This window comes from Mustela lutreola, chromosome 2 (assembly GCF_030435805.1).
Source record: "Mustela lutreola isolate mMusLut2 chromosome 2, mMusLut2.pri, whole genome shotgun sequence".
NCBI classification, from domain to species: domain Eukaryota; kingdom Metazoa; phylum Chordata; class Mammalia; order Carnivora; family Mustelidae; genus Mustela; species Mustela lutreola.
Window position 1 is genome coordinate 219,743,433 of NC_081291.1, and position 12,699 is coordinate 219,756,131.

Genomic DNA, 12,699 nt, shown 5'->3' on the forward strand with positions numbered 1-12,699 from the left:
TCCTCCCACTATCTATTTTTCCTCTGTGGTGTCAGATATTTGGGCTACTTGCTGCTTCCTTGGCTGGGACAGTACTTCTTGAATGTCTCTGTCAGAGTGGTCTTTGAGGTAGAGGGACAAGGTACATGTCCCTTGGGTTCTGGGGATAGCACAGGGATGCTTACCAAAGGCACAAGACTTCTGTGTGACCTCATATTTAGTTTCACATTTCCCTACATTTGCATTTGTATTATATTCCTACTTGTTTTAAAATGTTTATTTCTCCAAACCTTCAAGTAACCTTGATGTATTTAGATGCTGTATTAAGCACACGTGTTCTACAGCTGTGTGTCTGAAGAACAGTGAGTACCTGGCCCAGATGAGCCACAGAGCATCTGGCTATGGGACTCACAAGGTTTATGAGTGCTCCAGGCAGTGGGTGAAAACCGAGCCTGATCTCATGTCGCCCCAGGACCCAGCAACCTGAAGTCTTGCTGTGAACAGAGCCCTGCTCCCTCAACTCATCCATGTGGCTCCTCGAGTGTGCCTCAAGAACCAGCAGGAGACTGGAGGAAGGAGGACCGCCGACACTGACACCGACACCGACACCTGGCCCTTACCTGGGCCCCATTTGCGTTTGTGGGCTGTATCTCCTTCCTGAGAGAAGGTGCCAGATGCAAGCCTTTTAAACAATATCCTTTCACATCTCCAATGCCATTTCCTGCCTGAGGCTCTACTTTTTCCCCCAGCTAGAGTGGGGATCCCCCTCCTTCCTATTCGCTGGCAAAAGCAAGTTGCAACAAAACCAAAGGAGGAGACAGAGTTAAAGGGAAAGTGATGGAATTAGAGAATCCTTATTTTGTTGTTGTCACTCACTTGAGTCAGGTGAAAACCATGGGATGAAAAGCTGGGGAGCTGCGACCTCACACTACCTCAGATTAGCACCTCTCAGGCTCTTTCTTAATCACAGGAGTAACTTCCTTGTCCAGCCCAGCCACCTGTCAGCCACAGAGTCATGGGAGGAGCTGACATCACGGGCTCCCACTCGGATGCAGGGAGAAGGGCACGGCATCAGATATTATTAATCCGGCCCAGCACGCTGAACCTGAATCTAATAATGGGGACACAATGGGCAAAATCAGACTGCTCAACCAACGTTCTATGAAACAACTGGCTCGGAGACTTACAAATATGTTGTTAATGAAAACAAAAACACAAACAGAGAAAAGGGATCTACCTCTTAGGTAAAAGGAAACAAAAGTATGATGCCTCCATCAGAAAGGATGAATACCCAACTTTTGTAGCTACATGGACGGGACTGGAAGAGATGATGCTGAGTGAAATAAGTCAAGCAGAAAGAGTCAATTATCATATGGTTTCACTTATTTGTGGAGCATAACAAATAGCATAGAGGACATGGGGAGTTCGAGAGGAGAAGGGAGTTGGGGGAAATTGGAAGGGGAGGTGAACCATGAGAGACTATGGACTCTGAAAAACAATCTGAGGGGTTTGAAGTGGCGGGGGGTGGTGGGAGGTTGGGGTACCAGGTGGTGAGCACGGATTGCATGGAGCACTGGGTGTGGTGAAAAAATAACGAATACTGTTATGCTGAAAATAAATAAAAAATAAATTTAAAAAAAGGAAACAAAAGAGGCATGAAGATTAAATACATTGTTCCTTGATATGGTCTCGGATGACTGGGGCATTTGATAATATTATTTATTGTTATTTGTATGTATATTTGTTAATATTATCGTATACTTGAATTATTGCATATTTGATAATATTTATCTGTGTTAAATTTCTCAGGTGTGAAAATGATACTCAAATTATGTAGGAAAATGTCCCCTTTTTAAAAGAAATATTTGGGGATGAAATCTTTGGGAATGAAGGGTTAACCTTCATCTATACAAGATGATGGGAATTTTTGTGTGGGAGGCTTATATGAGAGAGCTGCCCAAATAACTTGAAAATAATGCAATAATAAGGCTTTTATAATAGAGGAGAGATGAGGCACAAGCTTTCAAATGATAAAGTTTTTATGAAGTTATGTTTTAAGGATATAAACATGGGTAATAGAAAGGAGAAGAACATTTAAGTCAGAGAGGTTAATTTTTTTCAGAATAATTCATTTATTCAAGTTTTAGGAACCTTGCGTTTTTTCCCTCATGTTCATTTAACAGGGAAGCATTGGTTTATTTTATAAAGGGGCTCAGTGATGGTGAGGTTGGACTCTCGACCTTCCCATCAGATCCCAACAAGGTCCTGAGACATTCACAGTATTTTTCTTGGGTACTCCATAGTTTGTTGCTTTTCTGAACCCATCCTGGATGGAGATGGAGGCATATGGCTTAATTAGTGAAGAGTCAGACCAGTCAGTGGTGGACTACTCCCCTCCTCTTTGGAGGATGGGGTTTTCTTTAGTGGGGTCTCCTCATGAGTCTTGAGTCTTGAGTTCTGAGCACCTCCAGGTTGGACTCTAGGCAGACGGGGACTCCTACTGCTGCTGAGCAGGCTCCAGGTGGAAGGGTCAGCACTGTTGTTCCTAGGGGTGCATGAGAAAGCAGGCACCCCACACATAGTTCAAACCCATTATCAGCTGGATGGCCAGCTGACCGTCTTCTTAGCTCACTGGCAAAGCAGGCAACACCTTGTCAAGGTGAGCACTATTTCTTCTTGGAGACAAGGCAGTTGGTCTCACCCCATGAGAGGGATGCCACACCTATTACGTGACCTTGTTGTTGTTCCCTTGAAAACCATAAACCCTGGCATCATTTTGCCCAGGAGTGTTTGGCTTCTTTCCAGGACCAGCTTCCATTATAAGAGCCTCTTCGCTGGCTGTGAATGAGTTTGTCTTTGTCCACAGGGAGGAGGACACTATTCTAAAGAGGTTGTTTTACCTCCGAATCTTTCCCAGTGATTGAAACAGTGCCAGTGGTTCCCAATTCGTAAGTCATTGGGGGATGTAATAAAATTAGACCATAACCTCATACTAAATCCCATGTATCTGGTTTTGTTTTTGTTACTGTTTATGATTCATAAAAATTTATGAATTTCTTTCAATTCTAGTCTGGGACATGGAGAGAACCTCCCCTTCTCTCCCAAGTTCATGGACCAGTTTGGGAGGGGGCTGATGGATATATTCACAGGGCGCACTGTTGTCTCTTATCCTGTGTCTCATTGTGTCCCAATGATTGATTTATTTAAATATTTAAATTTAATTTATATTCATTTTTTGAATAGGAAATACATTTGCAAGGCTCAAAATTCAAAGCAATGTGAAAGTTGCACACGGAAATGTTTCCACCCATCCCATCTCCCACCTGCCTTGTGCTGTGATTCTCCACTTGTCCTCCATGTCCATTCTACACTCTCTTTCTCCTGCTCAGCCCAGAAACTGCCTCTGGAGTGCACTGACTAGGATTTTTGGCCATCTGCCAGGGGAAGATGTTGACAGGGTGTGGGACAGTGCTGTAGGGAGCCCAGGGGCCATACGCATATACAGTCTTACTCCCCTTCTTAGATAGAAGGCAGCACACTCTTCACCGGACAGTATATCCTGGAGGTATAGCATGTCCGTGCATAAGGAGACTCCTCCTGTTCTCTCTCCTTCTCTTCTTCTTTTTCTTCTCTCCCTCCCTCTCTCCTTTCTCTCCTGCTCTAGTCCTGCCTGAATTAATGAAGTTTTGTTTATACCTGTTGCATGTGTATGTGTGTGTGTTGGATGGATAGAAGGCAGGTTACTTTCCTATGATGTGATCCCACTCAGTGGGAGAGGGGATCTGTGGTTGGGTTTGGATGTCCTCAGATCTACCTTCAACACCAGGATATTTGGGGGCCAGAGAAAAAAAAATGTTGGGGAAGTGGTAGGGGAGGCAGGAAAGATGGAGGCAGAAAGGTGGGGGCAGAGGGTAAAGCGTTTTTGACCAGAGTGGGTTGGCACTTCTGCTTCACCTCCGCAAATCTTCCTGCTCAGTCCTTTGGTCTATGAGGTGTGAGCCATGGGGAATCCTCAGTTCTCTGATCTTAGTATGTGCTTGTGGTCCAATAGAGGAGCTAAAAAGCAACCTGTATTAGGGTCTATCAAACAAACAAACAAACAACATTTTAGCAATATTTAACTCAAATATAATTTATATTTAAATTTATATATAAGTTTAATTTAATTTATTCGTAGGGCTGATGGCTTCCCAGCATGTTGTCCATCTGGCATCGCTATCTGGGAGCACTATTTAATCTGAGGAGCTGAAAGCCTGTGACCCTCTTCTCCTTTCCATTCCCAGTGGCTGACTGACTCTTATCAAGTAAGAGTTACCAGTTCAGTTTCCCTTCCAGGAAAGGAAGGGAAGAAAATGGCCATCCTGGAAAAACCTTATTCTAGAAGAAGGTTTTGGGAGAGAAGTGACGAGCTATAAAGAACTCAATAAGAGCATTGGAAAAACATTGTTCTTCACTGGGAAGGTCTGCCAACATGGGAGCTGTAAGGCCATGAGAGAGGAGAAGCCCCTTGTTTTCTCACCAGGGAATGTTTTTCTTCAAGATTTTTGAGGGTGCAGGAAACCCATCTTGACTGGGAGGTGAGCAGCACAAGCCATTCCTAATTGCATTTGGAGAACCAGGCTCTGTCGGGGGCAGAGAAGGCACAGACTTCTGGGGAGAACAGTGTAGAAGGAGATCTTAGGCAGGATTCAACTTCCAAAGGTGGCCAGCTTGCCAGCAGCTTCCTTTTGCCCTGGGGTTAGGTGCCTTTCCCCCTGAAATTATTTGGAAGGACCGCCCCTAAATCCAGAGCCCTGGTGAGCAGGTGTTGGCAACGGCTTTCCTTGCACCAAGTGTCTCGGAACTAGAAAGGAAGCGTGGAGGCAGAGGTATACTTTTATCATCATCCTTTCTAAACTGCAAGAAATAATTATTGAGGCCTTTTTTAAACACATTAATTCCCTTGTCTGAATAGAGATTGAAATTTGTTAACTGATAATTAATGTCTTTTTTACCTTTTAATTTAAAGTTAACTGCCAGTGGAAAGTGCCAAGGAAGATTCTTGTGCTGTACCCAGTCAGTTAATGCTTCTGTGCTTTCTTGACCCGTGGCCAGTTGGAGGGCCAAGCGGTGGCATCTGTTTGCAAGTCCCAGGTTAGGGACTTGGGGAGCTTGAGATAAAAGTTATTTCTTTCATGCAAAATTATGCAAAAGGTAAGGTTGAAATAATTAAAATGAAAGGCATGTCCAAGACCATAACCCCTTGAGATACCAATCCCAGCCCGCTTCCTGCTTGCTGGAGAGGAGAGAAAAGCTTTGCTTTGTCTTCCTGAGGATGACTGATGAGTCATCGTGGATAACAGCTTTCTCCAGAATCTTCCATAAGTGGAGGACAGCTGGCCACCATGCTCAAAGTCTCCATTGGGATGATACCTCTTTTTTGTCCGGTTGTCATGAGCTGTCACAGATGGTGTTTAAAATTTCCCCAAAGGATACTTTCTTCCCATCATTGTTTATACCTTAGTTAATGACACATACTGTGTTCTGTCCAAGGTCGGGGAGCAGGAGGAACATACAATGCTCTTACCTAGAAGTTATTTTTTTATTGTATTTTGCACCACCCAAGTTTAATTTAATTCCTTGTAGGATTCATATTTACCATTTATTGGCCCTTATTATGTGCCAAGCAGCTTGCTAAAGCCCTGAGATGTTGGTTTGAACCTTCTGAAATTGCAAATATTCAAGTGTCAGACCTATAAAACTGGGCATTTTCTGTATGGTTCAACTGAATACCTGATGTCATCTAGTCCTCACAATACATCTAAGGGGGGAAGCATCATTTAATTTGCTTTGGATGGTGAAGAGCCACGGTTTGAGGGAAGTTTTGGTGTTTGCTTCAGGCTGTGTGGCTGGTAGGCTGGCAGAGCCCGCGGTCTTATTCTAAATAGCCGGTTTGTGTCACAGTGACTGGGAAGGGGGGGAGCTTTGGGCATTTACTGGATAGAACAAGGGCACTGAGTGTCCTGCAAGGTGTGGGGAGGTCCTAACAATGATCAGTCATTCTGCTCTGATGCTAATTGCTTTCTTTTTAGGGACATGGCCCAAATGAAGGCCAGGTTTCTTCAGACAATAGAATCTGAGCCTTCAAAGGTGAAAGTTTCTTTCTGTGTGTAGTTGATAAGCTGTCTGATCAGCACCACCCTTTTTAACTTAATAATTTTTTCAGGGTTCCAATATTCATTGTTTAGGCACCACACCCAGTGCTCCATTCAATAGTTGCCCTCCTTAATACCCACCACCAGGCTCACCCAACCCCCCACCCCCTTTCCCCTCCAAGCCCCTCAGCTTGTTTCTCAGAGTCCACAGTCTCTCATGGCTCTTCTCCCCCTCTGATTTCCTCCACTTCACTTTTCCTTTCCTTCCGTGTTATTCCTTATGCTCCACAAGTAAGTGAAACCATATGATCAGCCCCTTTTTGAGGATGGGCTGGGTTTTCCCCCAGGCCCATGAGTCTCTCATGGGACCATTTTTCCCAGACATAGTCAAGCCATACAGGGGTGGGCACCTGGCCAAGCTGGGCTAATTTCTAGGAGATACAACCACATATACACACAGAAACCCTCGGTGGCAGGAACCACACATGTGAACGTGGGCTTGTGGGTGGTCATCTTCTATTCATATGTGATCTTCAGGAGCTGGGAAAGCCAGTTCATGAAGAAAGAGGGTAGAAGCTGATTCTCCATACCTCCTGGTGCCCCGGGGGAAGGTCCAGCCTACTTTGTTGATCATCTGCCTTCTTGTCTAGGTTCTGGGAGGCAGGCTGCTTCCTTGCAATCAGTCTTTCTCTTTGGCTTAAGCCAGCTGGAAATGTCTGCTAGTTGTGAAACTAAGATAAGCCCAAGCAAGAGTGACACCTGCTCTACTTTTGTCCACACATGACAGAATGTGAACAAGGAGGCCTGCTTCAGACTCCCTCTTTAGAAGATAAAGTTATCCTTCATGCAAATGAGAAGACGCTCATCTTAATTTGACTCCACAGGAGGTTAATATTTTTAGAGTAGAAAAACTTAGCTTTCATTGTTCAAGGTGAATTTTCCATAATGAAAAAGGCAAATTACCTGGGAAACTGGCAGCTGTTATTAATTCAACAATTTCCAAAGGAAAATTTCCTTGTTTCCCTACTTAAAAACATTTTTTCCCCCTTTGAAATTCTTCTTTGAAATTGGTCTTGTTATTTGTCTGGAAGTTTATCCAATATTCACCAATTTATTGTGCAGCTAATTTTCATAAAATGGAAATGCATTATAATAATTGAACTTCACCATTTCAAAGTAAGAACATGGGTGCTTTCCACATCAAATAACTATTGCCTATGAATGCTTTTTATCCTGTGGATTTTTTGTGGGCAGTAAGAGCAGCTGTTTGCCTTGTGTTCAGATCATCATTGCTTCAGTATCCCAGCTTAATTATCTTCAAGGTTTTATCTTCATCAAAGTTACTGAGCAACTTGGAAATAATAGTTCCAACATCAACTAATAGAATTATGTATGAAAAAAATCCTGTTCTTAGATGCTGAAAGGAACCATGACAGCAGTGACACTTATACCACTCTTCTTTTATGTTTTATAATTATAAGTATTAGATCCCATCATTATGGAACAAGAATATACTTCTTTTATTAAAAAAATGGAATGTGCCTGTTACACAATGGAAATCAGATTCTCAGCTTATCAGGAACTTGGGGGGAATTCTTTATCTGAGAATTTCCTGGAATTCTTTTCTGTTGGAGTCGACTGTCCAGGTGACTCAACAGGGTTCTAGATAACTTCTAATGTTTTGGATATAATCCAGCTCCTGCAAAGCCCTGGATGCACCCCAGGCTTCAGTCTGGATTATTTGTGTCTGAACCCACTTCATTCATTTATCTTTGTTCTTTCCTCAGGAAGCAAGAGGTTAGCTTCTTGAGTGGAGTTGGGATTTCTCATGGTCCAAAGTCTAGTGATGGCAGTGTGTGTGTGTGTGTGTGTGTGTGTGTGTGTGTGTGTGTATGAGAGAGAGAGAGAAAGAGAGACTGAGAGACACACACATACACACACAGAAAGACAGCTCAACAGAATAATAACTTCTACAAATATATCTGTGTCTTAATTCCCAGGACATGTGAATATGTTACCTTTCATGGCAAAGGGACTTTGCAGATGTTATTAAGTTAGAGATTTTGAGGTGGGAAGACTTTCCTGGATTATCCCTATGGGCCCAATGTGATCACGAAGGTCCTCCAGGATCTTACTAAGACAGTTTATGGAGAGGATGGCGAGTCTTATGGATAGAATGACACAGATGCTCTCCTTGATCAAACTCTAGTCAGGCCCTCCAAGCCCTCTTTTTGACTTTGCCTCAATCTTGGATCATAAAAAGTACAGACTCTCAGCACAGATGATTTCCCTTGGCAGGCCACACTAAGGGACTTGAATAAGTACTAACATAATTTCTAACAGCTCAAGGGTGTGTCTCTAGGATGATAACTGCATGCTCTTTTCTTTTTTTAAAGTGGCTTTTTAAAAAAATTTTTAAATTTCTTTTCAGTGTAACAGTATTCATTGTTTTTGTACCACACCCAGTGCTCCATGAAATCCGTGCCCTCTCTAATACCCACCACCTGGTTCCCCCAACCTCCCACCCCCCCCTTCAAAATCCTCAGATTGCACCTCTTAAGTCCTGTCTGAGAAAGCTCAAGGCTGCCAAAACCTGGTGATGGGCAGGTGGGCCTCTGGACCTCCTGCTAGAGCTGTTACTTTAGAAATCTTGCCATTCATGAATTCTTTCTCTGTCCCCTTTTACATACAAGTCTTCTATCAGACAGAGCTGTCTTCTCAAGGACCTCCAAGCTGTACTGGAGCAATACTCAAGGAGATAACTCTTTGCTTGCTCTTACTTCCGGTCCCTGCAGGAGGGTAGGGTCTTAATTTTAGTGGATGACCTGCCCTAACCTGTACCAAGGCCCTCTGTCCTGAAGACATATGAAGTTTGTTTCTCAGCAAATAAGCACCAGTGAAAAAATCTGAGTGGTCTAGTCACATGGACCAACCCCATTTAATACCACTTAGTGTCTCTTTTTAGCACCTACAGGCCTTTAAGAAGTCTCCTGATTTCTGTCTTTGTAAAGTTGAGTTCAGTTCTTGTTGGACCCTGTTCTCTGTTTTTCAATAATTACTACTGAGTGAAATCTGTCCTTAGCACTTATAGTGTCTAGCTTGTTTGTCTCTAACAAGCACACAGGGAAGACAGTGCAGTTCCATCTGTTGACCTCCCTCAGGCCTTTAGACCATCAGAGCTCCACTGGACCCAAGAGGGACAGACTCACACCACTCTTTCATCCAGCACCCATCTTTCCTCAGTCCCTCCTCATGGCAAAAATTCTCCCTCCTTCTGAAGTCTCAAGCCAAAGCCCCTTCACAGATGCATGAGGTGAACAAAACTTAGCCACCATTGAAGGGAGGCAGGGATTAACACAGCCAGGCAAAACCTCCTCGTTGGCCATGCCTTTGTGTCCAGATTGAGAGAAATACTCCTTCTTGTCTACTCTGGAAACTGTGCTCTGGTTTTCCTCACTTCCTGAGGTGAGTGACCTCAGTGATATCCTGGTCTGATACAATAACCACACCAGGCATTCAACTGGAAAGGTACAATGGCCACTCACAGAAGGTGCATTTCTGGCAGATGTGCCTTGGGTCAGCTCTTAGCCAGTCTTAGTACCCATGGATTCCCTCCCAGTTAACCTGTTAGTTCAGTCATCTGTAAGAATTCTCCACGTGTAATAAGTCATCCAGAGTCTCAAAAAATGCAGGTCTTCCTCTTCAGCCAATGTCCATGATTATTTCCCTTCTCTACCTTGAGAAGCAACCTGGCCTCCTGACTCTAATGTTTTGACTTAGCTGGCACTGCCTACCTCCTCTCATTTGAAACATGACTCACTTACTCATAATTTGAGGCCATTTCTATTCCTTGGCTCTGGGCCTCTCTGTCCCCTGCACTCAGCAGTTCTTTGGGAGAACTTCAGGGAAACGTCTCCTGGCTCCTCCCTTACGGTGTCTGGACTCCTCCCATCTCCTCTGGTCCTTAGTCCCCCCATACCAAACTACAATGGTGAGTGTCACTGGCCTGGCACAGAGCCACTGTCCCTTCTCACTGCTGGGCCCCTCCCTTCTCCCAGGGATAAAGCCCCTTCTTGTAGCTATTCACCTATTCCCTAGATCTCTATCACCCTCGGCTGGTCTTCTCATGTGTTTATGGCTACTCTTCCAGTAGTTCACATGCCTTATGTAGTTCTAAGTAGTTTTAAATGGCACTAGAGATCAGGGATGCACAGGACCCTGAAGCATTACTTGTCTCCAAGGTTCTTTTTAAAGGCAGGATTATTACAGTTAAGGCACATGTGTTCATGCAGGACTGGACAGCGAGCTTGTCCACACTACAGTGTTTTGGGTAAAGATGTTGCTGTGAATGACATTCTGACTCTTATTGTTCAGGGTCACTGAATGGAATGGTATCACCCAAGATGTTTTTGACTTGTAGGTACATGGTTGCAGAATCTATTTTCCCCCTTTTTTAGGGAAAGAGAGGTGGGGAGAGGGGCAGAGGGAGAGAGAGCATCTCAAGAAGACTTCCCACTGAGTGTGGAGCCTGACGCAGGGCTCGATCTCACGACCCTTAGATCATGACCTGAGCCCAAATCAAGAGCCAGATGCTTAACCAACTGAACCACCCAGGAGCATCTGTAGAAGGTATTTCTCAGAAAGTAATAAAGGCTTTTTCCAGTCAATTTCTATGATGAAAATGGCCTTGCTTTTTGGGATCCAAATATATGATGGCATCATGCATTTTTAAGCTTCATTCACGACGATTATGGTTTTGTCAAAATATCTCATTTATGAGGCTAGTAGCTCAGGCTGCTCTGGTGGAACATTTTGCTTGCTGCCCCCCACCCCAGCTGCTTAATTAGGGAATTAAATTTTTTCCAAAGACTTTTCGTTCCCTGAGTTTAATTGACTGAGATTTTCCCTAATTTTACAATATTGGTAATAAGTTTTTCAGCATGATCTAGCATTTGAAATTATTTAAAGCAAGCATTCATATTAAATGGAATGAACTTATCACTTTCTGTGCTAATGTTTTATAGCCTTGAAAGAACCAAAATGACATGAAGGTTTTGCAGATTGATTTTGGACATCATCTTTGCTCTCATTTGGAAAGATATTAGCACAAATAAATAGCATTCTATTGACACATGCTTTAGGTCTAGATAGGGGGCCATATATAAATTCTTCTCTCATGACCCATTTAAATGCTGTACAATTTAACACAGCAGAAAGTGCCACTGGGAATACATTGTGGTCATTTACTTTCTGTCTAACCCTTCCCCAGCTTCCACCCAAGACATACACACATATACACACACAGATACCCCGAAAACTTTGTCCTGTGTGTGTGCATAACCCCTCATACAGGGACGATTCTATCAATGAGCAGAGCAAGAGCAGTGGAATCCACATCTTAATACACCCAAGAAGAAATGTTTTATGAAATTTGATCACCATAAAAACTTGTTCTTAAGGGGAAAGAGTTGGATTGTCTGAATTCAGGGAATTGGAAATCAATATTGTGGGTAACAACAGCTACGTTACCCATTTCTCTGGTGTTTTTATCTCCAGATCACTTGGAGATTCTCACGTAGACAGGGAGATGTGAGATTCATTTCCTTCCACATGACCCATGTTGCCTTCTCTGGGCCACTCTCATGATCATGGACGGACACTGATGTTTATGACTCTACAGATCCCTTCCTAGCCCCTGAATGAACAGTTCCGTTGATATCACTGAGTCCAAGCACATTACCATGCATGCTGCTGTGCAGTCAAGCACACAAATTCGAAAGCCAGACTGCTTCTTTCTAAAAATAAGACTTCACGGTTACTAACTGTGGGTCTCGGGGCAAATTATTAACTTCTCTGAACTGCATGTTCTTTGAAAAAAAAATGAGGTTAATAAAATTGCCTATATTACTCAATTTTGTAAGAATGAGATGTAATAAGGCACCTACATCAGGGGCTTTGCTGGTTGGGTCATTGGGAGGTAGAAGTCACAGACAAGATTTCATAGAACGGGGGCACTTGGGTGGCTCAGGTGATTAAGTGACTGCCTTCAGCCCAGTCATGATCCTGGAGTCCCAGGACCAAGTCCTACATCGGCCTCCCTGCTCAGCAAGAGAGTCTGCTTCTCCCTCTGACCATACCCCCTCTCACACTTTTTCTTGCAAATCAATCAATCAATCTTAAAAAAAAAAAAAAAAAGTCCACAGAACAGTTGATAATGAGGTGTAAAATTGCTGAATGGCTGACTGAAGGGGCAAAAAGAGAACACCAAGGTGTCACAGAGGTGGAAGCTGAAGGCAGCTACTTCCCCTCGGGCTGGGGAACAGAGGGAAGAATTCGGGATTATTAAAATTTAGAAGCTTAAAGGAAAGACCTCAAGGAGCCGGAGTTTAGACTCCGGGCATCTCTGGGGGAAGTGCGGTGAGGTTGATTCTGCAAATGTTGGGGAAAACCACAAACTAGATCTAGGTTGGAGGTAAGAAGTGCTGCCACCAATGGGAACAGAGATCAAGCAGGAAGGAGCAAGAAGGAAACAGGAAGGAACACATCTGTCCTTCCTCCTCCAGCCTTGCGGAATCCTGACCTATGT

At 43.6% G+C, this 12,699-nt stretch overlaps 1 protein-coding gene across 4 annotated transcripts in view; it reads left to right on the forward strand.

Annotated features, from left to right (window-relative positions):
• IGSF5 (immunoglobulin superfamily member 5) overlaps positions 1-12,699 on the forward strand; it is a 94,077-nt gene that overhangs the window by 71,588 nt on the left and 9,790 nt on the right. Inside the window, exon 9 of one of the 4 annotated variants that reach the window (XM_059164759.1) lies at positions 452-1,405. The exons of 1 other annotated variant lie outside the window; for it this stretch is intronic. In XM_059164759.1, the coding sequence (XP_059020742.1) occupies positions 452-573 (122 nt within the window). In that variant the 3' untranslated portion in view covers positions 574-1,405. Of the gene's footprint in view, positions 1-451; positions 1,406-12,699 lie in introns of those variants that run through there. 2 more of the 4 variants (XM_059164758.1, XM_059164753.1) reach the window with 2 other exon arrangements.